This window comes from Dipodomys spectabilis, unplaced genomic scaffold (genome assembly GCF_019054845.1).
Source record: "Dipodomys spectabilis isolate Male_0828 unplaced genomic scaffold, ASM1905484v1 ptg000098l, whole genome shotgun sequence".
Lineage (NCBI taxonomy): Eukaryota > Metazoa > Chordata > Mammalia > Rodentia > Heteromyidae > Dipodomys > Dipodomys spectabilis.
Window position 1 is genome coordinate 6,520,764 of NW_024870775.1, and position 25,099 is coordinate 6,545,862.

General features: G+C 46.6%; 1 protein-coding gene across 2 annotated transcripts in view; it reads right to left on the minus strand.

Annotated features, from left to right (window-relative positions):
* Positions 1 to 23,510, minus strand: part of Agfg2 (ArfGAP with FG repeats 2) — a 32,694-nt gene extending 9,184 nt beyond the window's left edge. Inside the window, exons 1-7 of one of the 2 annotated variants that reach the window (XM_042686594.1) lie at positions 23,151 to 23,510; positions 11,581 to 11,674; positions 10,194 to 10,309; positions 5,967 to 6,120; positions 4,969 to 5,134; positions 3,179 to 3,304; positions 2,183 to 2,215 (exon numbers count right to left, since the gene is read on the minus strand). In XM_042686594.1, the coding sequence (XP_042542528.1) occupies positions 2,183 to 2,215; positions 3,179 to 3,304; positions 4,969 to 5,134; positions 5,967 to 6,120; positions 10,194 to 10,309; positions 11,581 to 11,674; positions 23,151 to 23,371 (910 nt within the window). In that variant the 5' untranslated portion in view covers positions 23,372 to 23,510. The remainder of the gene's footprint in view (positions 1 to 2,182; positions 2,216 to 3,178; positions 3,305 to 4,968; positions 5,135 to 5,966; positions 6,121 to 10,193; positions 10,310 to 11,580; positions 11,675 to 23,150) is intronic. The other variant, XM_042686595.1, reaches the window with a different exon arrangement.
* Positions 23,511 to 25,099: the final 1,589 nt, after the last annotated feature.

A 25,099-nucleotide genomic window follows, 5' to 3' on the forward strand; every position in this document is an offset into this window, starting at 1 on the left:
AGCTTGCCTTTTCACTCAAGACTGGCACTCTACCACTTGAGCCATGACTATACTTCTGGCCTTTTTATTGGTTAATTGGAGATGAGAGTTTCTCAGATTTATCTGTCTGGGATGGCTTTAAACCACAATTCTCAGATCTCAGCCTTCTGATAGCTAGGGTTACAGGCATGAGCCACCAGTATCTGGCTTAGAATATCTTTTTTTAATAGGGCAGGACCTATGCATCTCTTATTTGTTGGAATTTGTGGAGATTTTAGTTCCTATAGTGGTCAAATCATAAAAAGAGTTGAATGTTTGCAAATAATATATATTCTGGGATAGAGATGTAGCTCAGTGGTAAAACATACACCTAGCACAATCCTCAGGATGGCAAAAAGAAAAGAATACATAGTCTCACTATTGGTTACAAAGTTGTAGTCATATTTATTAGATCAAACTTAACAAAAGAATTGTTCATATCATCCTTTTGTTTGCTTGCCAATTTTTTTTTTTTCCGGTCTGGTCATGGGGCCTGAACTCTGGGCCTGGGCGCTGTCCCTCAGCTCTTCAGCTCAAGGCTAGTGCTCTACCACTTGAGCCACAGCGCCACTTCCGGCTCTTTTCTTTTTGCTTATGTGGTGCTGAGGAATTGAACCCAGGGCCTCAGGCATGCAAGGCAAGGGCTCTACCACTGAGCCAACTTCCCAGCCCATGCTTGCCAATTTATTTTATAATGAGTCTTTTTTTTTTTTTGGTGCTGATACTGGGGCTTAAACTCAGGGCTCCTTAGCTTTCACATTCAAGGCTGAGACTCTACCATTTGAGATACCACTCCATTCCAGCTTTTTGGTGGTTAATTGGCAATAAGAGTTTCATGGAGGGCTGGGAATGTGGCTTAGTGGTAGAGTGCTTGCCTAGCATATATGAAGTCCTGGGTTCGATTCCTCAGTACTACACAAACAGCGCTGGAAGTGGCGCTGTGGCTCAAGTGGTAGAGTGCTAGCCTTGAGCAAAAGAAGCTCAGGAACAATGCCCAGGTCCTGAGTTCAAGCCCCAGGACTAGCAAAAATACAAAAGAGTTTCATGGGCCGGGCAATGGCAGCTCATGCCTATAATCCTAGCTACTCAGGAGGCTGAGATCTGAGGATTGCAGTTTGAAGTTAGCCTGGGCAGAAAAGTCCCTGTGAGACTCTTATCTACAAATAACCACTCAAAAACTGTGGCGCTGTGGCTCAAGTGGTAGAGTGCTAGCCTTGAGCACAAAGAGGCTCAGGGATAGTGGGTTCCAGGCCCTGAGCTCAAACTCCACCAAAAAAAAAAAAAAAAAAAGGGTCCATGGATGTTCTTGCCTGGGGTTCAAACACCATTCTCAGATGTCAGCCTCCTAAGTAGCTAGGATTATAGGTGTGAGCCACAGTGCTTAGCTTATCATGAATCTTGTGAGAGAGTTTATAGAGCTTTCCTAATCTATTAAATTCTGTGTCTAATAGTTTCTGCTTTGCGAATCTCAACGTTACATTGTCAGTTACTTTAAGCTCATTATTACAAGAACTTCTTTGTGCCTTAACTTTTTTTTTTTTTTTTTTTTGGTTGGCCGTGGGGCTTGAACTCTGGGCCTGGGCGCTGTCCTTCAGCTCTTCAGCTCAAGGCGAGCGCTCTACCACTTGAGCTACAGCGCCACTCTTGGTTTTCTGGTGGTTTATTGGAGATAGGAGTCTCACGGTCTCTCCTGCCCGGGCTGGCTTTGAACCGCGATCCTCAGATCTCAGCCTCCTGAGTAGCTAGGATTACAGGCATGAGCCACCAGTGCCCGGCTTTGTGCCTTAACTTTTAAAAATCAATATAAAATATCTCTCCTCTTGTTCCATCAAGAAATATAAAAATCGAATCAAAGCAAGAACACGCCACCATTTTGTTTGGGCCCAGTGGGAAGCTATGGGCAGAGGTAGAGTCCAGAAGCATCAGCTCAGCCACTCTGTGGGCTGGACCACTAGAGAATTTGCTTTACTGCCTCACCTATAAAACAGCTCAATTTTCTAACCGTACAAACAGTTACAAGTTGGAGGCCAAACTCAGAGTTCTCACACATTCTAAGCACACACTGTACGAAAGCCCTGGTTATATTTTAATGGGATCCTTTCAGACCTTAAAAACTTTTTGTTATGGACCCCTGGGTAAGCTGTGGGATGGGAAGAGAACTTACCAAAGCTGTAACTCCCAGTTAGCATCCGACTGGCTGGCAGGGAAGGTGGGAAAAGGGCAAGGGAGGGAGAGGAAGGGAGAAAGACCATGAGTCGCTGGCTTGTCCCTACCCTTGCATCTCCACAACCCTCCAGCAGCCCTCCCTAGCATTTAGGACAGACAAAGGAAGACGGGAAAGCACAGACTGTGAAGGCTGAAGTCTGGGGGCTGAGGGAGAAACTGAATGGTTTCAAAAGGACCAGAGCATCTCTAGTGCAATTTCTTTTATTTTATTATTATTATTATTATTTTTTTTTTGGGTCCGGTCATGGGGCCTGAACTCTGGGCCTGGGCGCTGTCCCTCAGCTCTTCAGCTCAAGGCTAGCGCTCTACCACTTGAGCCACAGCACCATTTCCGGATTTTTTTCTTTTTGCTTATGTGGTGCTGAGGAATCGAACTCAGGGGCTCAGGCATGCAAGGCAAGTGCTCTACCACTGAGCCACCTTCCCAGCCCCTCTAGTGCAATTTCTTAACAATAAACCTTTGTGTGTGTGTGCCAGTGCTGGGGCTTGAACTCAGGACTTTGAGTGCTCCTTTAGCTTTATCACTCAAGGCTGGTGCTCTACTACTTGAGTCACAGCCCCATTCCTGGCTTTTGGCTGGTTAACTGATGGTAAGAGTTTCTTAAGATTTGTCAGCATGGGATGGCTTTGAACCTTGATCCCCTGCTCCCAGCCACCTGAGTAGCTATGATGACAGGTGCATGCTCACATTTTTCTAGGCTTAAGATCTTCTGGATTTCCAGTCTAGAAATTTCCTAGGGTAGAACCTGCTCAGCCACTTTCCTTAAAATGAAAAATAGGCCCATAGCGCCGCCCGCCCCACCTCTGACTCTCCTTTCCTGAAGCTTCTTCTCTTTTGCATGGTCAGTAGCTTGGATTTGAATGCACAGTGATGCATGGATGTGGATAGTGGAAGAGGCTGGAAGACAGAGTGGAAATGGGCAGGGCGGTTTACCTGCAGGGGTTGGCTGGGCCTGGAACGGGGCCTGGCCAGCTGGAGGAAGGCTTCCAAAGGCAGAAGAACTGGGGCTGCTGCCAAAGGCATCAAAGTTGGCAAAGCCCCCATGGGAAGGTGTCTGGCCTAAAGGTGAAGGAAATATAAAGATTATTTAAAGAAAAGATAAGTGTATATCTATTTGACTACTGGCTGCAGGCCGGAGACCACAGGTTGTATTTGTGTGTGTGTGTGTGTGTGTGTGTGTGTGTGTGTGTGTTTTGTTTCTTGTGCCAGTTCTGGGGCTTGAACTCGGCATGGGAGCTGAGTTTTTGTGCTCTATGCTAGGGTTCTACCACCGGAGATAAATATCTCTCAGATTTTTTTCCTGCCCTGGATGGCTTGGAACCACAATCCTCATATCTCAGCTTGCTCAGTAGCTAGGATTACAGGCGGGAGCCCTGGGCACCCAACACCAAAGCCACTCTTACGAGATGCTCCTTTTGCACAGGCTCTGCAGAGGAAGATAGCTTGAGGACAGCCAGATCCATGCCAGGGAAAAGGGTCATTCAGAGGCCTCTCAGTTTACTCCCTCACATCTCTTATCCCTACTTTAGGCTATGTTGAATTGATTTTTTTTTTGGGGGGGGGGGGTCTGGTCATGGGACCTGAACTCTGGGCCTGGGCGCTGTCCCTCAGCTCTTCAGCTCAAGGCTAGCGCTCTACCACTTGAGCCACAGCACCACTTCCAGCTTTTTTCTTTTTGCTTATATGGTGCTGAGGAATCAAACCCAGGGCCTCAGACATGCAAGGCAAGCACTCTACCACTGAGCCACCTTCCCAGCCCTGGATATGTTGAATTGAAATCCTGCTGTACAACTACTGAAAGATAATTAATTAAGAAAAAAAAGATGGAGGTAGGAATGTGGCTTAGTGGTAGAGTGCTTTCTTAGCATGCATGAAGCCCTGGGTTCGATACCACATAAACAGAAAAAGCCAGAAATGGTGCTGTGGCTCAAGCGATAGAGGGCTAGCCTGGAGCAAGTAAAGCTCAGTGCCCCCACCCTGAGCTCAAGTCCCAGGTCCAGCAAAGAAAAGAAAAAGAAATTTTTTTGGTTCAAATCCCAGTACCCACTCTCCTGCAAAAAAACCCCAAAAAACTAGATAGCACTTTATTCAAAAATTTTTTTTGTCAGTTGTGGGGCTTGAACTCAGGGTTTGAGCACTGTCCCTGAGCTTTTCTGCTAGAGCTCCACCACTTTGGGCCACAGCACCACTACCTATTTTCTGGTAGTTAAATGGAGATAAGACTCTCATGGGGCTGGGAAGGTGGCTCAGTGGTAGAGCGTTTGTCTTGCATGCCTGAGGCCCTGGGTTCGATTCCTCAGCACCACATAAGCAAAAAGAAAAAAGCTGGAAGTGGTGCTGTGGTTCAAGTGGTAGAGCGCTAGCCTTGAGTGGAAGAGCTGAGGGACAGCGCCCAGGCCCAGAGTTCAGACCCCATGACTGGACCTCCCCCCCCCCCAAAAAAAAGAGACTCTCATGGACATTCCTACTTGAGCTAACCTCGAACCATGATCTGGAGCTCAACCTCCTAAGTAGCTAGATTATAAGCATGAGCCACCAGCACCCTGCCTTCTTCCCATTTTAAATAAAGTAGGCTCTTTCCATGTTCTAAAATGAGGGTCCAGGAGCCCCCAGCCACGCTGCTCATGTTCAAGAGCAGAGGCACAGGAAGCTGGGAGTGCCCTGAAGGCCACCAAGCCTGGTGGCGGAGGTGTTCATGTGGGAGAGAACTTCTCATCTCTTACCTCCAAAAGCTGGGAAGGCGGCCAAAGCTGGTGCTGCCTGGGGAGCAGCAAAGGGGTCTCCACCGATGTCAGCCAGCAGGTCCGTGCTGGCTTTCTTAGCTGAGGAGTGAGGAGGGGGCTGGGAGCCCCGGGCCTGGACTGTCCGGGTCTGAGACTGGCTGACAGACTGGGAGAAGGATTTGTAAACAGCACTTAGAATCCAGCTATGACCCAGACAGACAGACAGACATACCTTTTATCTAGATTCTCGAAGGAAAATGGAGAGAACTGAGAGGAACTACTCTTAGCTGAGAGGCTCCCCAGGCACAAGTTACCTTAGCCCCTCTCCTAACTCAACTTTGAATCCTTAGGATCCCCAGACTCAAGAACCATGACTTTTAGAGTAGATTAGCCAAGGTAACAGATACATGTACCCAGTAGTGCTCTGTGGCTCCCAACTCATCACTCCCTAGTAGGCAGTGTCCCAGCTACTTCTGTGCTTCCTTGAAGGAAAATGGTCATGCCTGGAGTTAATATCTGTGTGTGTGTGTGTGTGTGTGCGCACATGTGCATGTGCACGCGTACCTGTACTAGGGCTTGAACACAGAGCTTCCTGATCTCCCCAGGCTTTTTTAGCTCAAGCCCGGTACTCTACCACTTGAGCCGCTCCTCTACTCTTGGCTCTTGGCTGGTAAAAACTGGAGATAAGAATCAGTGGACTTTTCTGCCCACGCTGGCTTCTAACAGTGATCCTCAGATCTCAGCCTTCTGAGTAGCTAGGATTCTAGGGATGAGCCCCCAGCACCTGGCTCTGGAGTTGATGCTCATGACTCCCCTCAAAGTTACTTCCTGTTGGGCTCTTCCCAAAGAGGTTCAGAGGCCACAGCAGGGCTGAAGCCCTGTAGCGTGCTACAGCTCTTGCCCTATACTCTGCCATGCCCAGAGTGACATCATTAAAGTGTCATCTGTCTTATTATCCAAATCACAACAGAAACATGGAAGGAAGATCTGAGAGTTACCTGGCTTGAGGTGGAGGCAACATCCGAGAGGGGGGGTACAGGATCCCCAAGAAGGGTTCGCAGGGGCTTCCCTCCTGGGATAGAGCCCTGGACAGAAGTGGGGGCCCCGCCTTTGGTGCAAGTAGACCCCTTGACTTGGTCTGGGGGTACATACCTTTGAAAAAGAACAGTCAGGCTAAAGACACGACTAAAACCTTGGACCATGCTCAGCTCAGCTCAGCTGTTTGGTAAAACACCCTCAATCTTTTCTACTTTATTTTTTGGGTGTGTGTACACGCCATCTTTTAGGAAGTAAGGGGAATTTGGCAACATAACCAAGTTATTTCCTTGAGTTTCTCTTTGTTGTCCTTTTTTGAGATGCTGGGGATTGAGCATTCTATCACTGAGCCACACCCCCAGTCCCCCTTGGGTGTCTTGATGCTCATTTGATATAGAAACATTTGGTTTGTGCTATGTTGTATCTCTTTTCTTTTCTATTCTAAAATTTTATTTAGAGCCGGACACCGGTGACTCACTCCTGTAATCCTAGCTACTCAGGAGGCTGAGATGTGAGGATCACGGTTCAAAGCCAACCTGGGCAGGAAAGTCTGTCAGACTCTTATCTCCAATAAAACCACTAGAAAACTGGAAGTAGCGCTGTGGCTCAGCGGTAGAGCACTCACCTTGAGCTGAAGAGCGCAGGGACAGCACCCAAGCCCAGAGTTCAAGCCCCACGACCGATAAAAAAATAATAATAATAGGGCTGGGAAGGTGGCTCAGTGGTAGAGTGCTTGCCTTGCATGCCTGAGGCCCTGGGTTCGATTCCTCAGCACCACATAAGCAAAAAGAAAAAAGCCGGAAGTGGTGCTGTGGCTCAAGTGGTAGAGCACTAGCCTTGAGCTGAAGAGCTGAGGGACAGTGCCCAGGCCCAGCATTCAGGCCCCATGACCGGACCCAAAAAAAAAAATAATAATAATAATAATAAATAAAATAAAATTTTATTTAGAATAAAAAATGGAGAGCTGGGAATGTGGCTTAGTGGTAGAGTGCTTGCCCAGCATGCATGAAGCCCTGGTTCCATTCCTCAGTACCACATAAATAGCTCCAGAAGTGGCGCTGTGGCTCAAGTGGTAGAGTGCTAACCTTGAGTAAAAGAAGCTCAGGGACAGTGCCTAGGCCCTGAGATCAAGCCCCAGGACTAGTTAAAAAATGGAGCATGAACTCAGGGTCTGGGTGCTATGCCTTTTGCTCAAGGCTGGCCCACTTGAGCCACACTTCCACTTCTGGCTGTTTGGTGGTTCACTGGAGATAAGAGTCTCACAAGCCGGGCGCTGGTGGCTCACGCCTGTAATCCTAGCTACTCAGGAGGCTGAGATCTGAGGATCGCGGTTCAAAGCCAGCCCGGGCAGGAGAGACCATGAGACTCCTATCTCGAATAAACCACCAGAAAACTGGAAGTGGCGCTGTAGCTCAAGTGGTAGAGTGCTCACCTTGAGCTGAAGAGCTGAGGGACAGCGCCCAGGCCCAGAGTTCAAGCCCCACGACCGACAAAAAAAAAAAAAAAAAAGAGTCTCACAGACTTTCCTGCCCAGGCTAGCTTTTAGCTTTGAACCCAGATCCTCAGATCTCAGCTTCCTTAGTAGCTAGGACTACAGGCTTAAACCATGAGCACTTAGCTTGTATTTTGTCTCTTTTCCTTCCCTCCCTCCCTCCCTCCCTCCCTCCCTCCCTCCCTCCCTCCCTCTCTCCCTTCTTTTCGTCAGTCCTGGGGCTTGAACTCAGAGCCTGGGTTCTGTCCCTCAGCCTCTCTGTGCTCAAGGCTAGTGCTCTACCACTTGAGCTACAGTGCTACTTCCAGCTTTATCTGTTTATATGGTACTGAGGAATCAAACCCAGGCCTTCATGCATGCTAGGCAAGCACTCTGCCCAGCCCCGTGTCTGTTTTCTAGAACTTTAAAACTATTTGGGCCAGGAGCTGGTGGCTTATTCCTGTAATCCTAGTTACTCAGGAGGCTGAGATCTGAGGATCGCGGTTCAAAGCCAGCCCGGGTAGGAAAGTCCATGAGGCTCTTTTTTTTTTGTTGTTGCTGCCATTGGTCGTGGAGCTTGAACTCTGGGCCTGAGTGCTGTCTCTGAACATTTTTTTTTGGGGGGGGTCCAGTCGTGGAGCCTGAACTCTGGGCCTGGGCGTCGTCCCTCAGTTCTTCAGCTCAAGGCTAGCGCTCTACCACTTGAGCCACAGTGCCACTTCTGGCTTTTTTTCTTTTTGCTTATGGAGTGCTGAGGAATGGAACCCAGGGCCTCATGCATGCAAGGCAAGCACTCTACCACTGAGCCACCTTCCTAGCCCTGTCCCTGAACTTTTAAGCTCAAGGCGAGCACTCTACCACTTGAACCACAGTGCCACTTCCTAGTTTTCTAGTGGTCTATTGGAGATAAGAGTCTCACAGACTTTCCTGCCTGGGCTGACTTTGAACTGTGGTCCTCAGATCTCAGCCTCCTGAGCAGCTAGGATTACAGGCATGAGCCACTGGCGCCTGGCTCCTGAGGCTCTTATCTCCAATTAACTTCCAGAAAAACCAGAAGTGGCACTGTGACTCTCTAGTGGTAGAGTGCTCACTTTGAGCTGAAGAGCTGAGGAACAGCGCCCAGGCCCGGAATTGAAGTCCCATGACCAACAACCCCCCCCCCCCCAAAAAAAAAAAAAAAAAAAAAAAAACATTTGGATTTGAAGTAATAACATATGCAATAATGTTGATTTTCTAACTTCCCAGCCAAATTGTTCTTTTTTCCTGGGTGTGTCTTCAGGTTCTTCCTTCTACATTCCACAGGAAGGTGTCTGCACCTCATACTCAGTGCTCACAACTTATCCTGATCTCCAGCTCCTGTTACTTCTGATAAAAACCTCTTCCTACCAAAGCACAAATGGTCCCTATCTAGAAGCATCTTAATGTGGTTCTATTTGCGTCAATCTCCTTGTTCCTACAGTTTTTTCTTCACCTGTTAACAGTTATCAGACTCCTCTGACTAGCACATGCCCAAAGATCAAACAACAGGAGGGAAAACTTCGTGAGAGAAAAGGTAGGAGAGAATGGAGATGCTCTTTTCTTCACCTATAAAACAGAATACCCATAAACCATGAATGAATGATGGGTTAATAGTATAAAGCTAGCTGGGTGGGGGCGGCTCAAGTGGTAGAGTACTATCCTTGAGCCAAAAAAAGCTCAGGGACAGTGCCCAGGCCCTGAGTTCAAGCTTCCAGGACCAGCAGGAAGGAAGGAAGGAAGGAAGGAAGGAAGGAAGGAAGGAAAGAAGGAAGGAAGGAAGGAAAGAAAATGCTTTTATCCACCTCTTTTCATGTATAAAATCAACTAAACTATAAAAACCAGTTCACACCAGGTGCTGGTGGCTCATGCCTGTAATCCTAGCTATTTAGGAGGCTGAAATCTAGGACTGGTTCGAAGCCATCCCAGGCAAGTATGTCCATGAGACTCTTATCTCCAATTAAGCACCAAAAAAGCCGGAAGTGGCACTGTTGCTCAAGTGGTAGAGCACTAGCCTTGAGCTGAAGAGCTCAGGGACAGCGTTCAGGCCAAGAGTTCAGGCCCCACAACCGACAAAAAACAAAACAAAACAAAAAAAAATGCTTGAAAAACCCACAAAATGAGTTCACATTAGCACAAGCCTACTTTTCCATTCCAGACTAGAGTCTCTTTAAAGGAGGGACATCAAGAACAACAAAGTCAATGGCCAAAAATAAATTCTTGCCGGGCACTGAAAAGCTGAGGGACAGTGCCCAGGCCCAGAGTTCAAGCCCCACAACCGACCAAAAAAAAAAAGTTCTTTCATGTCAATTTATTTTTCTAAAGTAAGAATTTAGCCCTAATTAAATCTTAGTAGCATAGCCTTAACCTAAACCCAGCATTTGATTTTTTTTTTTTTTTTTGGAATCTAGTCGTGGGGCCTGAACTCTGGTTCTGAGCGCTGTCCCTCAGCTCTTCAGCTCAAGGCTAGCGCTCTACCACTTGAGCCACAGCACCACTTCCAGCTTTTTTCTTTATGCTTATGTGCTGCTGAGGAATGGAACCCAGGGCCTCATGCATGCAAGGCAAGCGCTCTATCACTGAGCCACCTTCCCAGCTAAACCCAGCATTTGAGAGAAGCCCAAATTCCACTTTGGAAACTTGACTGCCAGATGAAACGTGTCTTAACAATATATCTCCATAGCCACGCCCTTCCCCTACTTACCATCTTTTCTTCTCATATTTTTCTTGGAGAAACTCTTTTATTTTCTGAGGATCCCTGGAATCTGGTATTAAGGATGTCCGAGCATCAAAGAGACCCAGCCAAATCTTCCTGCAAGCCTGAAGGGATGGAGTTGGGTGACAAAGAAGTTGGATCCACAAGCATGAAATATGAAAGATGCTCCAAATTACCTTTCACCAACTTGCCATGTTCAATGTCTTCATCAATAAATATTTACTGATTTAGATACAAGGCTAGGATCTGGGTATACCTACAAATCAGACATGATCCCTCTCTTCACAGAGTTTCTAATCTAATGGTAAGACAAGCCTTAGATTAAATAATGATGATGATGATGATAATAAATTCAGCTGGATGCCTGTAATCCTAGCTCCTCAGGAGGCTAAAATCTGAGGATCATGGTCTGAAGTCAGCCTGGGCAGGGAAGTCTGTGAGACTCTAATCCCCAGTGAACCACCAAAACAAAAAAAGCTGCAAGTGGAGATCAGCTCTGAACAAAAAATCCCTAAAGAGGGGTGGGAAGGTGGCTCAGTGGTAGAGTGCTTGCCTTGCATGCATGAGGCCCTGGGCTCGATTCCTCAGCACCACATAAGCAAAAAGAAAAAAGCCAGAAGTGGCGGTGTGGCTCAAGTGGGAGAGTGCTAGCCAGGCCCAGAGTTCAGGCCCCACGACCAGACCCCTAAAAAAAAAATCCCTAAAGATTCTGTATAAAAAAAATCGGTCACAGCTGGGTGCTGGTGGCTCATGCCTATAATCCTCACTACTAAGGAGGCTAAGAGCTGAGGATTACAGTTCAAAGCCAGTCCCAGCAGGAAAGTCCATGAGACTCTTATCTCCAATAAACCACCAGAAAACCAGAAGTGGCACTGTGGCTCAAGTGGTAGAACACTAGCCTTGAGCTGAAGAGCTGAGGGACAGTGCCCAAGCCCAGAGTTCAATCCCCATGACTGACAAAAAAAAAGACCCCCTAAAGAAAACTGTGGGGTTGTGTGTGTGTGTGTGTGTGTGTTTCTTCCTGCAATCTTGAGATACAACTCTTGGCTGAGCTGGGCGCTGGTAGCTCATGCCTGTCATCCTAGCTACTCAGGAGGCTGAGATCTGAGGATCACGATTCAAAGCCAGCCTGGGTAGGAAAGTCCGTGAAACTCTTATCTCTAGTAAACAACCAGAAAACCGGAAGTGGTGCTGTAGCTCAAGTGGTAGAGCACTAGCCTTGAGCTGAAGAGCTGAGGGACAGCACTCAGGCCCAGAGTTCAAGCCCCATGACCACCCACCAACAACAAAAAACTGGCTGGCATGCTGGAATGCATCCCAACCCAGGTATAGTTTCTCTCAGAGTCAGCCACCTACTCTCTCTGTGGCAGCTTACCTCATTTCCACGGGATTGCAGGAATACCACTTCAGGTTCGGTGAAAGTTGTCATGGAGATGGATTTGACGCGATGAGGTGGGTTCAGGCCTCTCCTGTGGGGAGATAGAGAAAGTACAATGTGGTGAGCACTACAGATCTGTTTATGGGAAGAGGCGGAGGGAGATCAGAACGACAGCACAGAAGCAAAGGCTCAGACAGAAGCAGCCCCCTCTCCTAGGGCTGGGGGTGCACCTCAGTGATGGAGTGCTACCTGCATTTTTTCCCTAAAGTAAGGAAGATGGAGAGTAAAGGCTCCCACCCAAAGCTACCTCCTGATTCCAGGAAAGAGGATATTCTGGAGACTCTGATTGAGACCCAGGGAAGTCAGAAACATGTGCCCTTATGATTCTGGAGAGGTGGGTAAAGCCTGCCATCCACATACCCCCTGTAGCCTGGCACAATCCCCACAGGTCCAGCATCTAGTGTTAAGACTGTATGGCTACTTCTGGGAAGTCAGACACGTGACCTCCTCCTATTTCCTGCCTTGTCATTGTTTTAGTACTGTAGCACATCTCAAGGTTTCTCATACCAGAAGAAAGGCTACAATGAAGGCCTGCAATGAATCCCAACAACACTGACAAAGACAGGATAGAATGACCAAGTAGGAGAAAGCTGGTAAGGGACTTGCCAATCTGAGGTTCTGGGATGTGGAGGTGCTCTTGGAACCAACCCCCCAGGTATGGAATGATGGCTATAACTAGACTATAACTAGACTAAGGTCCTGAGGAACACAGAGGGAGACGGAGGAGAGAACAAGTAAACAAAAGACGTATTTGTGGGGCTGGGTATGTGGCTAAGTGGTAGAGTGCTTGCCTCACATGTATGAGGCCCTGGGTTCTATTCCTCAGCACCACATAAGCAGAAAAAGCCAGAAGTGGTGCTGTGGCATAAGTGGTAGAGCGCTAGCCTTGAGCTGAAAAGCCCAGAGTTCAGGCCCCACTACCGGCAATAAATAAATAAATAATAAAAGATGTATTTGTGCCCATGGGGATCTACACTGCACCAAGGTATTCTGGCCAAATCTGGAAGATGGGCAGTGAATTCATCCATGTTAAGTGATGGCAGAGGTGGGGGAGATGACATAGGACAGGGTGAATTAGGTTGGGCAGCTTTTCTTTTCTTTTTGCGGGGTATCAATCCTAGAGCCTGAACTCAGGGCCTGGGTGCTGTCTCTTAGCTTTTTCTTTTTTCTCTCTCTCAAGGATAGCACTCTACCAACTGGCACCACACCTTCACTTCTGGCTTTTTTGGTGCTTGAGATAAGAGTGACATAAAGTTTCTTGCCCTGATTGGCCTTCAACCTCAGTCCTCAGATATCAGCCTCCAGAGTAGCTAGGATCACAGATATGTGCCCTGGCACCTGGCTTGGGTGGTTGTTCTTATAGATGATAAACTACTTATTAAGGGATTCTCACAAAGAACAGAATACTGGAGGCTACGGTCAGGTCATTCTGCCAAGCCTGCTGTTTGATTTTCAAATACAGTCTGTCAAAATATCCTCACACCAAACAAGCATTATCAAAGGGGCTGGTGCCTGAAGGAAAGGTGAGGGCAGGAAAGCCAAGAGCTAGGCTTTGGCTCTACATATCAAACAATAGCCCTTAAATATGATTTGCCCCAAGGTCATGTGGATCACATTTCCAAGACAGTCCAGTTTTCTCTCCTAAGGCCTCTCTTGCTAATGGCTGGGTTGGCTTTTAATTGTAGCCAGCCTGCTCTTATGCCTTCTCTATTACTCTTTCTCTCCTTAACCCCTAGGCTCTCCTCACCCAAAATTCTAGGCCTTTTTCTTTTTCTTGTCCAAGACAGGGACTCAAACTCACTACCTGATGCTTTTATTCACTGGGTGAAACTCTACCCCTTGAGCCACGCCTCTAGACCTCCTTGAAGTATGGCTAGAGTTGCCCTCACCATCCCTATAATCTAGCCTTAGCTTTTTCTTTCAAGGCTGACACACTACTATTTGAGCCACACCTCCACATCTAGTTGTTTTTTTGTGTGTGTGTTTTGTTTTGTTTTTTTGTGGTGGTGGTTAATTAGAATTCAAGAGTCTCAAGATTTGCCTGACAGGGCTGGCTTTGAACTTTGATCCTCAGAGCTCAGCCGCCTGAGAAGCTAGGATTACAGATGTGAGCCACAGGTGCCCTGCTTCAGTACTCTCTTTGACCTCTCACTAACAAATCTTTGCCAAAACACAAGGCATCATGGTAGGCATTTGGGGGCTGGGGGAGGATACAAAAATGGTAAGACCTAGTCTTTGACTACTAGGTGCTTAAGGAGAGGATCAATAAGGTTCCTTGTCAGGTACATAGTGACACGTGCCTGTAATCCTAATTATTCAGAAAGTGGAGGTAGGAAGATCATGGTCAGAGGCGCCAGCCAGAGCAAAAGCATGAGATTCTTATCTAAAAAGTAAATGTTAGCAGGGCTCTGGTGGCTCACGCCTGTAATACTCAGGAGGCTGAGATCTGAGGATCATGGTTCAAAGCCAGCCTGGGGCAGGAAAGTCCGAGAGACTCCTATCTCCAATAAACCACCAGAAGACCGGAAGTGGCAATGTGGCTCAAGTGGTAGAGTGCTTGCCTTGAGCTGAAGAGCTCAGGGAGAGGAAGAGCTCAGGGATACTGCCTAGGCCCAGAGTTTAAGCCTCATGACCAACCAAAAAAAAAAAAAAAGTAAACATTAAAAAAAAAGAAGGGAGGGGCTGGGAAGGTGGCTCAGTGGTAGAGCGCTTGCCTTGCATGCATGAGGCCCTGGGTTCGATTCCTCAGTACCACATGAGCAGAAAAAAAAAAAAAAAGAAGGGAGCTGGGTGCCTGTGGCTCACGCCTGTAATCCTAGCTACTCAGGAGGCTAAGATCTAAGATCTAAGGATCACGGTTCAAAGCCAGCCTGGGCAGGAAAATCTGTGAGACTCTTATCTCCAATTAACCACCAGAAAACTGGAAGTGGAGCTGTGGCTTAAGTGGTAGAGCACTAGTCTTGAGTTGAAGAGCTGAGGGACAGTGCCCAGGCCCAGAATTCAAGCCCCACAGTGAAAGAAATTAAGAAAGAAAGAAAAAAAGAAAGAAAGAAAGAACGAAAGAAAGAAAAGAAAGAAAGAAGGAAGGAAGGAAGGAAGAGAAAAAAAGAAGGGGCTGGGAAGGTGCCTCAGTGGTAGAGCGCTTGCCTTGCATGCATGAGTTTGTTTGATTCCTCAGCACCACATAAGCAGAAAAAAGCCAGAAGTGGTGCTGTGGCTCAAGTGGTAAAGCACTAGCCTTGAGCTGAAGAGCTGAGAGACAGTGCCCAGGCTCAGACTTCAAGCCCCACAACTGACCAAAAAAAAAAAAGAAGACTGGAGGCATGGCTCAAATGGTAGGGCATTTGCCTAGCAAGCTCCAGGCCTCCAGGCCCTGAGTTCAATATACAATACAGACAGAATATATATATATATTAGAGAGAGAGAAAGAGGAAAGAGGCTCTTTAGGGTGGTAGGTACCATTTAGTCAGTCACCGATGGATCAGGCAGAACGGCACTCCAGGATGTAGCAGTGGGGGAAGGGGGAGGGGCAGGAAGAGAAATGGTTATGGGATTGGCAAAAGGTATTATGTTTACACTAGAAAAACAGATTCTGAGCCTATCACAAGACCATCATTGACATTTCCTGAAAGGATAATCAGGAACTATTAGCAAAGTGTAAATAGGGAAGGTGTGCTTCCTTATTATTGTGTGTGTGTGTGGGGGGGTGTACACGGGGGGTTGGGGGGTGTTACCTAGGCATCCATCAAAAGCAGATGCTTAGAACAACAGAACTGAGCCGGAACTGGAGGGTTGTTTGAGGAAGGGAGGAGGGTGGGAAGATGAAGGGAAGTAAGAAATGATTTAAGTGTGCTGGGCCAAATGAAATGTGATGGAACAAGATGTTTCCATAGTACAGTACAAAAAGCACGGCTCTGACCTTGATGTGTGTCAACCTGAGCCACAGTTTGGAGGAAGGGAGAAGTTGACAAGGCAACACTGTGCAGCCCAGGAACAGGCCTAGTGACATGGCCTATGAGTCAGAGTACTTCTTTCTGAATCATAGGGAGGCCATTGCTGGCTGAGAGAAGCAATTTAGAAAGGAGCTCTCTCCTGCCAGCAGCTGAAAGCAAATGGTCTAGGTGTGTTGTGTTTCCTTGGGTCTGGTCCAGCACCATGTGACAGGCCAGATGTGAGTCATGGGCCTGGAATTAAACAAAACCCAACCCTCCCAACCAAATGCACCCAATGTCCCCCAATGTTAACTCTCAGGTTTTTTCAAAGAGGAGAAAGCTAGAGAGGTACTGCCCTTCAGTTATCACACTAAATCCTTCTAGTTACTTCCACCCTGGAGGTACTGAGGGGGAAATACCAAGATAAACTTATTTGCCCAGCCAGAATAGGGCAATTTTTTCCAATGGAAAGAAAATCCATTACTGAAGCAAGTCATCTGGCCTGTCTTTAGTTTCTTTTTCACTGCCCTTAAAGTATCTCAAGTGACAGGTGTCAGTGGCTCCTGCCTATAATCCTAGCTACTCAGGAGGCCGAGATTGGAGGATCTGTAGCTAGGTAGATGAGATCAGAGAATCTTGGTTCAAGTCCAGACTGGGCAGAAAAATCCATAAGGTTTGTTTTGTTTTGTTTTGTTGGGTCCAGTCATGGGCCTGAACTCTTGGCCTGCGCGCTGTCCCTCAGCTCTTCAGCTCAAGGCTAGCGCTCTACCACTTGAGCCACAGCTCCACTTCCGGCTATTTTTCTTTTTGCTTGTGGTGCTGAGGAATTGAACCCAGGGCCTCATGCATGCAAGGCAAGCACTCTACCACTTAGCCACCTTCCCAGCCCCATAAGGTTCTTATCAGCAAAAAGTCAGAAGTGGAGCTGTGACTCAAGTGGTAGGGCACCAGCCTTGAGCAAAAAAAGCCAAGGGACACCACCCAGACCCAGTACAAACAAAAAACATCTGGATATGCTCCAAAATTCTTGGTGAATTAAGCCATTTGCACATATACCTGCTCCCTCTGCCCAATTCTCTTTTCCTCTCTCCCCTCTGGTTCTATTAAGCACACAAATATTTCCACAAATACCAGCACTTTTGTTCTTCTGTGGTCATTACCCTCAAGCCGGCCTATATTTTGCTTCATAAAAATATCAAACCTGCTCAGCTGCTCAGGTAAGAAGGTTCTGCCAAGTCAACAGTGGAAAAAAACCCAGTTCCACCTAGTATGCCAATTTCTTTCATTTGTGCCAGATTTGAACGTGGGAATTCCTGGCCTCTGAGTATTTGTGTTGGAATTCATTCACCCTGGGTGGTGTCTCTCTGCCACTGGGACTCTACTCCTCTGCCTCTGTTTAGCTCTTTTCTCTAACTCAAACCAAGAGTCTCTATTAGGGATAAGAAACCTCTCCTTTTGTCCCATTCCAAGGTCAATTTCACTAAATTTATCGAACCTCTTCCTAAATTCTGCTTCAACCTATTTCCTATGCTTCTCAAGCCTTCCTATCCTTGCAGAGTAAAGTACAGGCCTCATATTACCGGCTACTTACCTCTCTAGTCTCAATCTGAATCATTTTTGTACATTTGTTTTTTCCTTTTCCCCTTCTTTCCATTTCTGTCAGTAGTTTATTACTTTCCTAGGAGTTTTATGAGTTATTCATCCTCCTCCTAAAATAAAGTACCTAAATCAGTATTTAGTAGATTGTCAGTCTACCTGCCCAGTAGAAGTAAATATGGAAGCTAAGGAGAGCAGAAGGGAGGAACGAGACTAAACAGGGGCAACTTACATGTGTACCTCTCCAATCCAGACAAATAGAAAAGTACTGAATTATTGAACAACATACTCTATCTTTCTTCCATGGAGATAAAAATGTCCTAACAGTGGCTCAGTCCTATAATCCTAGCTACTTAGGAGGCTGAGATCTTTAGGATGAAGGTTTGAGACCAACCTGGAAAAAATAAAAAGTTCCCTGGTAGGGCATTAGCCTGACAAGTGAGAGGTCCTGAACACAAACCCCACTCCAACCCACCCACCCACCCACCCACACGAGAAAGAGCGAGAGAGGAAGATCTAACTAGCAGACAGAGAAACTAAGATACATGTTATACATGAACTTGTCAAAAAAGAAAAGCACGTCTCTTGATATCCAGCCCAGAGCTGTGGCTTAAGTGGTAGAATGCCAGCCTTGAGTGAAAAAGTTAAGGGACCACACCCAGGTCCTAAGTTTAAGCTCAAGTACCAGTACAAATGACAACAACAAAAACACAATGATTTATCCATAGAGCTATTCAGGAAACCAGAACAAAAAAGAATATTTAAACCACTGCTTTGGAACCAGATACTGCTTAGTAGCTAGTGTGTTTGTGTGTGTGTTGATGTTTGTGCTGGACCTGATGCTTGAACTCAGGGCTTAGGTGCTGTCCCAGAACATTTTTGCTCAAGTTTAGCACTCTACCACTGGTGCCACAATTCCACTCCAGCTTTTTGGTGGTTAGACTTTCCTGCTCAGGCTAGCTCTGAACCGAGATCATCAGATCTCAGCCTCCTGAATAGCTAGGATTGAACGTGTGAGTCACCAGCATCCATTGAGAATGGTTTGTTTTATCTCATCTTAAGCATCAAATAGTAGGTTCTTTCTCCACTAGATGAGTTAAAACTAGAACTAAACAAACAAGCATATGCATATGTTGGAGGAAATTAAAAAGACTCTGATTCCAGGTTAAGGAAATTAGGTACTGGAAGAAAATCAAATACTTGAAACTAGGTCAAATTTGGGACCTACAACTGTGGCAGCACGTATGCAAATTTAGAAGCAGCAGCAGCCAGCAGCCTCTCTCAAGCCCTCACTCACACCAACGCTATAGGCTTTTGCTACAGCTGAGAAAATATTTCTCATTAAAAAAGAAAGCAGGGTAGGGAGGGGAGAGGGCTGAAGAAAGAAATAAGCTCACACATGCAAGGATAAAGAGATCTTCACAGCCACCCACCAATATTTACATGTGGATTTTTCTCTATATCAGGAAATTTACCATTGGCTGGAGCAATTAACTTTGCTCCCTACCAGCTAATTCAGCCAGCTGGGAACACCAGCAATTCTGCACACAATCCCCCAGAATACTCCTCCAGAACAGGCAGGCACTTTATTTACTTTTTTTTTTTTTTGGTCAGTCATGGAGCTTGAACTCAGGGCCTGGGTACTGTCCCTGAGCTTTTTTGCTCAAAGCCAATTTGAGCCTCAACACCACTTCTGGTTTTCTGGTGGTTAATTAGAGATAAAAATCTCGTGGACTTTTCTTCCCAGGCTGGCTTTGAACTGATTCCTCAGACCTCACAGGCAGACACATTTTTAACACAGTCTACAGAAAGTTTACCTTTAAAATAAAGCTGATTGTTCCAGGTACTGGTGGATCACACCTGTAATCCTAGCTATTATGAGGCTGAACTCTAGAGGATCATGATTCGAAGTCAGGCAGGAAAGTCCATGACACTTTTATTTCCAGTTAACTACCAGCAAAGTTAGAAGTGGAGCTATGGCTCAAGTGTAGAGAGCTATCCTTGAGCAGAAGAAACTCAGGGGAAAGCACCAAGGCCCTGAGAACAAGCCCCAGGACTGGCAAAAAACAACAAAAAACCCCAAACCCCCAAAATCCAAAACCAAAACCAATCCTGAGGTCTCCTTTCTGTGGCTAGGATTCTAGAGATGAGATTTCAAATTTCCCCTCAAAATACTTGAGGGAAATTTTCAAAAAGATGATTTATTTCCATCATACTATCCACAAGTATAGAAGTATATACAAAAGGATTGTGTGTGTGTGTGTGTGTGTGTGTGTGTGTGTGTGTGTGTGTGTGTGTGTGTGTGTGTGTGTGTGTGTGTGTGTGTGCGCGCGCCCGCGCACCGATACTAAGGCTTAATTCAGGGTCTCCTACACTCCCTTGGCTTTTTTTTGCTCAAGGTTGATATTCTACCAGTTGAGCCATACCTCCACTTTCAGCTTAATTAGAGATAAGAATCTCAGACTTTCCTGCCTGGGCTGGCTCCAAATGGGATTCTCAGATCTCAGCCTCCTGAGCAGCTAGGACCAGTACCCTGCTTGTTTTATTTACGAGTACCATATCTCCAGTTCCTTACACTTAACCTGCAGCTCAACAGGTGCTGAATAAATAATTGTTGACTATCTGTGGCAGGTTGTTGGCCTGCAACAATTTTACTTCCCCCACCACTGAATCCTAATCTCTGCACAACCAACCATTTGGACTAAAGATACCAAGTGTTCCTTGTGCTGCTGTGAGCCTGCAGAACTGGGTGTGTTCTCTTCACTTAGCAGCAAGCAAGAAGCACCTCCTGCATCACAGCTTCCACCTGTAGTTCAGCTGCCAGCTCCTCCAGGCCCCACAAAAAGGAGAGAGGTATCACTGGAAGACCCTTCTAAAGGATTTCTATACCTTTCCCTAGTCCTGCTAATTAAAGCTCCAATTAGCAAATGAAAAGTACCACCAGAACTCAAGTAAATTATAGCCAGGAAAAAGCTAGCTCTCATTGGCCCAACTCTTTTTTTTCCTTCCTTCCTTCCTCTTTCTTTCTTTCTTTCTTTCTTTCTCAGTCTCCCTAGATTTCTAGGCTAGCCCAGAAATCTTACCTCTCCTGCTTCAGGTCGTCCCAAGTGCTGGGATTACAAGTGTGTACAACCATGCCTGGCTCCCAGGTCCAGCCTGTAATCTTTCACTCTCTTCTTACTTCCTGTTGAAAAAGGATTGGCCTCACTTCTCACTTTTTTTTTTTTTTTTTTGTCAATCATGGGGCTTGAACTCAGGACCTGGACGCTGTCCCTAAGCTCTTCAGCTCAAGGCTAGCACTCTACCACTTGAGCCACAGTGCTACTTCCAATTTTTTCTGTTTATGTGGTGCTAGGGAATCTAACCCAGGGCCTCATGCATTCGAGGCACTGAGCCACCTTCCCAGCCTTCTCTTCGCACTTTCTAAACATTAAAATAATATTCCTAAAAACTTACCTCAAAAATCACTCTGAGTGATTCGAATACTTTAACAAAATTCTGAGCAAAAAACATCCTCTTGAAACTTCAAAAGGGTTGGCAGATCCCTCTCACTCCCTACCATGGGAACAGAAGCTCCAAGGAACTAAGCCTCACCCAGTTTGAGATATAAACATGTCAGAGCCAGGCCTTTTGGACTTCTTCTTTATTAAAATAACTGTGTGGAAGTGGCACTGTGGCTGAAGAGCTCAGGGACAGTGCCCAGGACCAGAGTTTAAGACCCATGACCAACACTTTAAAAACAACAACAAACTATCAATCTTCTGCCACCTCCATCCAGTGTAAGCTCAGTTCACATGTCTGACTTGCTGTCAGTACACCCAATGAGAGTGATAAGTGATCCAGGAAAAAGTGATAAGGTTTCTTACAAACTGTGTGCTGAAATGGCAAGAGTTAACTTTTCTAGTAAAAGAAATCAGGTTTTTAATGTAGCCTACATCCTTTGGCCTGCCTTCTGTCCTGATTGTGGGATATTCCTTATAGACAGGAAATATTATTTATGGGATCTATCTAAGAGCTAGAACAGAATGAGAACACTGCCTGCCCTTCCCATTTAGGCAGTTTTACCTTTTATACCATCCCAGATTTGCAATGGAATGAATTAATACTATTTCCTGATACTTTCTTCCTAGACCCTACCTCTGCTAGACCATCAGTATAAGCTTCCTGCTTTGCTTTCCTTCTTCCCAGACTCTCTCCCTCTTTCTACTTTCCTCTATAAAATACTCCTAAACCTCATTCCTTCCATGCACAGAGTAATTGCTCTAGACTCAGTTCTTTTGCGTCAACTGAGTTTCTATTTCATCTTATGATAGTCTTATTTGTGTTCTAAATTCCAGTCCCAAGAGCCACAATGGCTTTTACTTAGATCAAAATCAGGTTCATCCTCCCAACATGCCAGGAAATTTGACACAACACTCAGAGAAATTGGATAAAACAGGTAAAAATTGAATAGAGAAATAGTCTCAAATTGTACCTTAGAAGAGGCCTGGATCTTTATTTCTGGACTGCCATAATCATAACTAATATGAAACAACAAATGTTGAAAACAGCAACCCCCATATGGCACTGGATAAGTTACTAAACCTTGCTTTGCTTCTGCTCTTCCATCTGTCATACAAGAACAATACTGCTTGTTTCTCAGCTCCTAAGCATATAAAAACAAGGGAAGCTTTGCTTGTTAAAACAGAACAATGGTGTATTAAAATAATGCTTTAAATAACAGGCAAAATAAAACCCTCAACAAGCTTCTAAAAAGATGTAGGCCTGAAATCATATGTTAAATTATGCATCTAATCAAATACTTTTCTAAGTAGATAGGACTTACTTTATAAAACTAGAGCCAAGACTCCAAAGTAGCTCTGGCATGACCAAATACAGTGTCAATGCCAGGGGTAACAAGACAGATGATACAAGAGCAATGCCCCCACACCAAATTTAGAAGAGTTTAATGAAGGCTACCACTAAGACCTAGCATGGCAAGGAGAAAATAAAAAGTATAAATGGTCAGGTGCTGATGGCTCACGTCTGTAATCCTAGCTACTCAGGAGGCTGAGATCTGAGGATTGTGGTTAAAAGCCAACGCGGGCAGAAAGACTTTTTTCTCCAATTAACCACACATACATGAACACAAACCAGAAGGTTTGCTCTAATGGTAGAGCTCCAGCATTGAGAAAAAAAAAAAAAAAAAAAAAAAAACTAAAGGACAGAGCCAGACCATGAGTTCAAACCTCATTACCCACACAAAAGTAAAAGAAAAATAAAATGATGGTTCACCATACCTTTGGAAAAGTTAAGCTCTCTACCAGAATAACCCATTGGTTCTCATCTCATACGAGATCTTGAAGTCTATATGCGTGACAGCATTCCAAAGCCTTGCAAGAATAGTATCTACAACTGAACCCACGCTCCTGATCTGCCACTGTATATGCCTAAGCCAACAACCTGGTTAACTCACCTATTTCCCCATTCTTTCTGCATCACACAACTCCCGAAGCCCCCAGAAAGAAAGGTACTCTATCATAATCCAAGTTAACCCAAACTCTTTGCCTTTTTGGCTCTCCATCTCCAGGAAGTTCCTTTTAACGGTGTCCCTTTTCTGTCCCTTTAAATCCCTCTATCCCCACCCCGGGTTTCTTTTTCAATTCTTGCCCACTTTGCTCCTCAGCACCTGCAGTAGGCCTCGCCTCCTTCCAGGAAGCCTGCGTGTCTGTCCTTACCCCCACCCTCCCCTCTGCAACGCGATGGCTTCAGCCTCTCTTGTCCCCTGCGTGGCCCTTCCTCACGACATCCCTGCAGTAGACGACTCTTTCGTCAGGTGCGGTGTCCTCTGGTGCCCCCCCCCCTTGTTGTCCTCAGCCCTCCGACCCTGGGCCTCCCGCACTGCCCCGGGTCCCGAGATCCGCCCCCACACCCATGCGGTCCTCCGCCCTCCCTTTCCCGATCTGACCCCCACCCCCACCCCGCGGCAGGCTCACTCACAGGAGGCCGGAGCAGGTGGTGCAGACGAAGCTGCCCACGGTGATGTCCACATAGGTGACCCCGCGCTGGGCACACTCGAAGCAGTGACGGTTCCCGGCCTGGCTGCAGCCGCCCAGCTCCCGCACCCGGCGACACCACACCTCCGAGGCCGCCTCCGCCTCCGCCTTGCCCCCGCTGACCCCGCCACCTGGGCCTGGGCCCTTCTTAGCCGCCATCACCATCACTGCTCAGTCTTTCTCCTTCCCTTTTGCAAGTCCGCAATCGCTCCCTTCAACCTCCCGCCGCCTTCCCGCCTCCGCCGCCTTCGCACACCCGGCAACCCTGACAGAAGCTACGGAGCCAGCGGCGTCAGCGCGAGCCTCTGCCGCCTCCTGCCTCGCCTATCCTGCACGCTGATTGGCTAGTCTTCTCCCACCTTCTGACTCCGATTGGCTCTCTCCAGAGCAGCCTCCGGTTGCCGGAGCCCCCAGCGCCACGCCCCACTGCCTTCAGGATTTCTGCCTCTCCCATTGGCTAGCAGAGACCCCGGCTGCAAGAGGTGTAGCTTGCCCTCTCCTCATCCCCGCCTCCTCTCGCCACCGACTCAACTTCGGCCAGCCCCCTAGTTTCAATTGGTGATTTGTCGGCACTAGGGTTCCTAGGCTGACTCTGATTGGCTGTCAAGGCCGCAAAGTTAGCGCGCGAGCTAGTGAGGGTGTCCTGCGCAAGCGCAACTCTTGTCGTTGTTGTCGTCGTCCTCTTTCTTTTCCCGCCCCCACCCCACATGATAATTCCCGCCAATTTTCAAAGTTTACTGTAGACTGCATAGATTGACGTCCAAAGCAGCAGAAGTTGTTCCATAGGACTGACTGGAAGAAAGTAGGAGGAGAGAGGTCTTTATAAATTCTATTTCATTTACTTCTACCCTGAGACATAGATGGGATCACGTGGCCCAGTCAGGATTCGAAGCTGAGTCTCCAACCTTAAAAACTATTAACCACCATGCTTGGTAGAATAGTATTGGTTATTCATTTAACAGACTCTTCCTGAATATATGCTTCCCCCGACCCCCCCCCCCCCCCCCCCCGCCAGAAATGTTCTAGACACAAGAAATACAACAAGAAGGGCCGGGAATGTGGCTTAGTGATGGAGTGCTTGCCTAGCATGAAGTCCTGAGTTCGATTCCTCCGTACCACATAAACAGAAAAGGCCAGAAGTGGAGCTGTGGCTCAAGTGGTAGAGCGCTAGCCTTGAGCAAAAGAACCTCTGGGACAGTGCTCAAGCTCTGAGTTCAAGCCCCAGAACTGGCAAGAAAAAATAAATAAATAGAAATAAATTCAGCAAAAAAAAAACCCCAAAAGCCCTCAAAATCCCGACCTTTGTAGAAATTACCTTCAGAAGCAGACCCAAAACAATGAAGCATGAGTGAAGGGCAAGGGTGCCTCACACCTGTAATCCTACCTACTTAGGAGGCTGAAAAACTAGGTTCAAAACTAGCCTGAACAGTAAAGTCTGTGAATCTCTCATCTTCCAATTAATCACCAAAAAACTGGAGGTGAAGCTGTGGCTCAAGTGGTAGAGCACTACCCTTGAGCCTCAGTACTCACACACACAAAAAAAAGATAGCCATACTGAGTGACATCTAGATATGAGATGGGACATCTCAGCCCCTTTTAAACATTCCTTTTGAATGTTTTTCAAGGTTCACAACTTCCAAGTGCTATCTATCCCTCCCGTAGTCCCTTGTTAGTCAAGGATTATTTCTTCCCATCTTAGGAGTTTGAACAAATTGGGAAGTTTAGCTAACAATGGTGGTGAATGAAAAACAATTAGAATGTTCCGTCATATTCTGATCGTTTTTCTGGTAGTTTTTGCCACGGGGTGTGGTCCAGCAAGGGAAACCAAAAGACTCATCCTCCTCCCATGTCAGTTCCACCCAGGTCATATCAGGGAGAGACAGCTCTATTCAT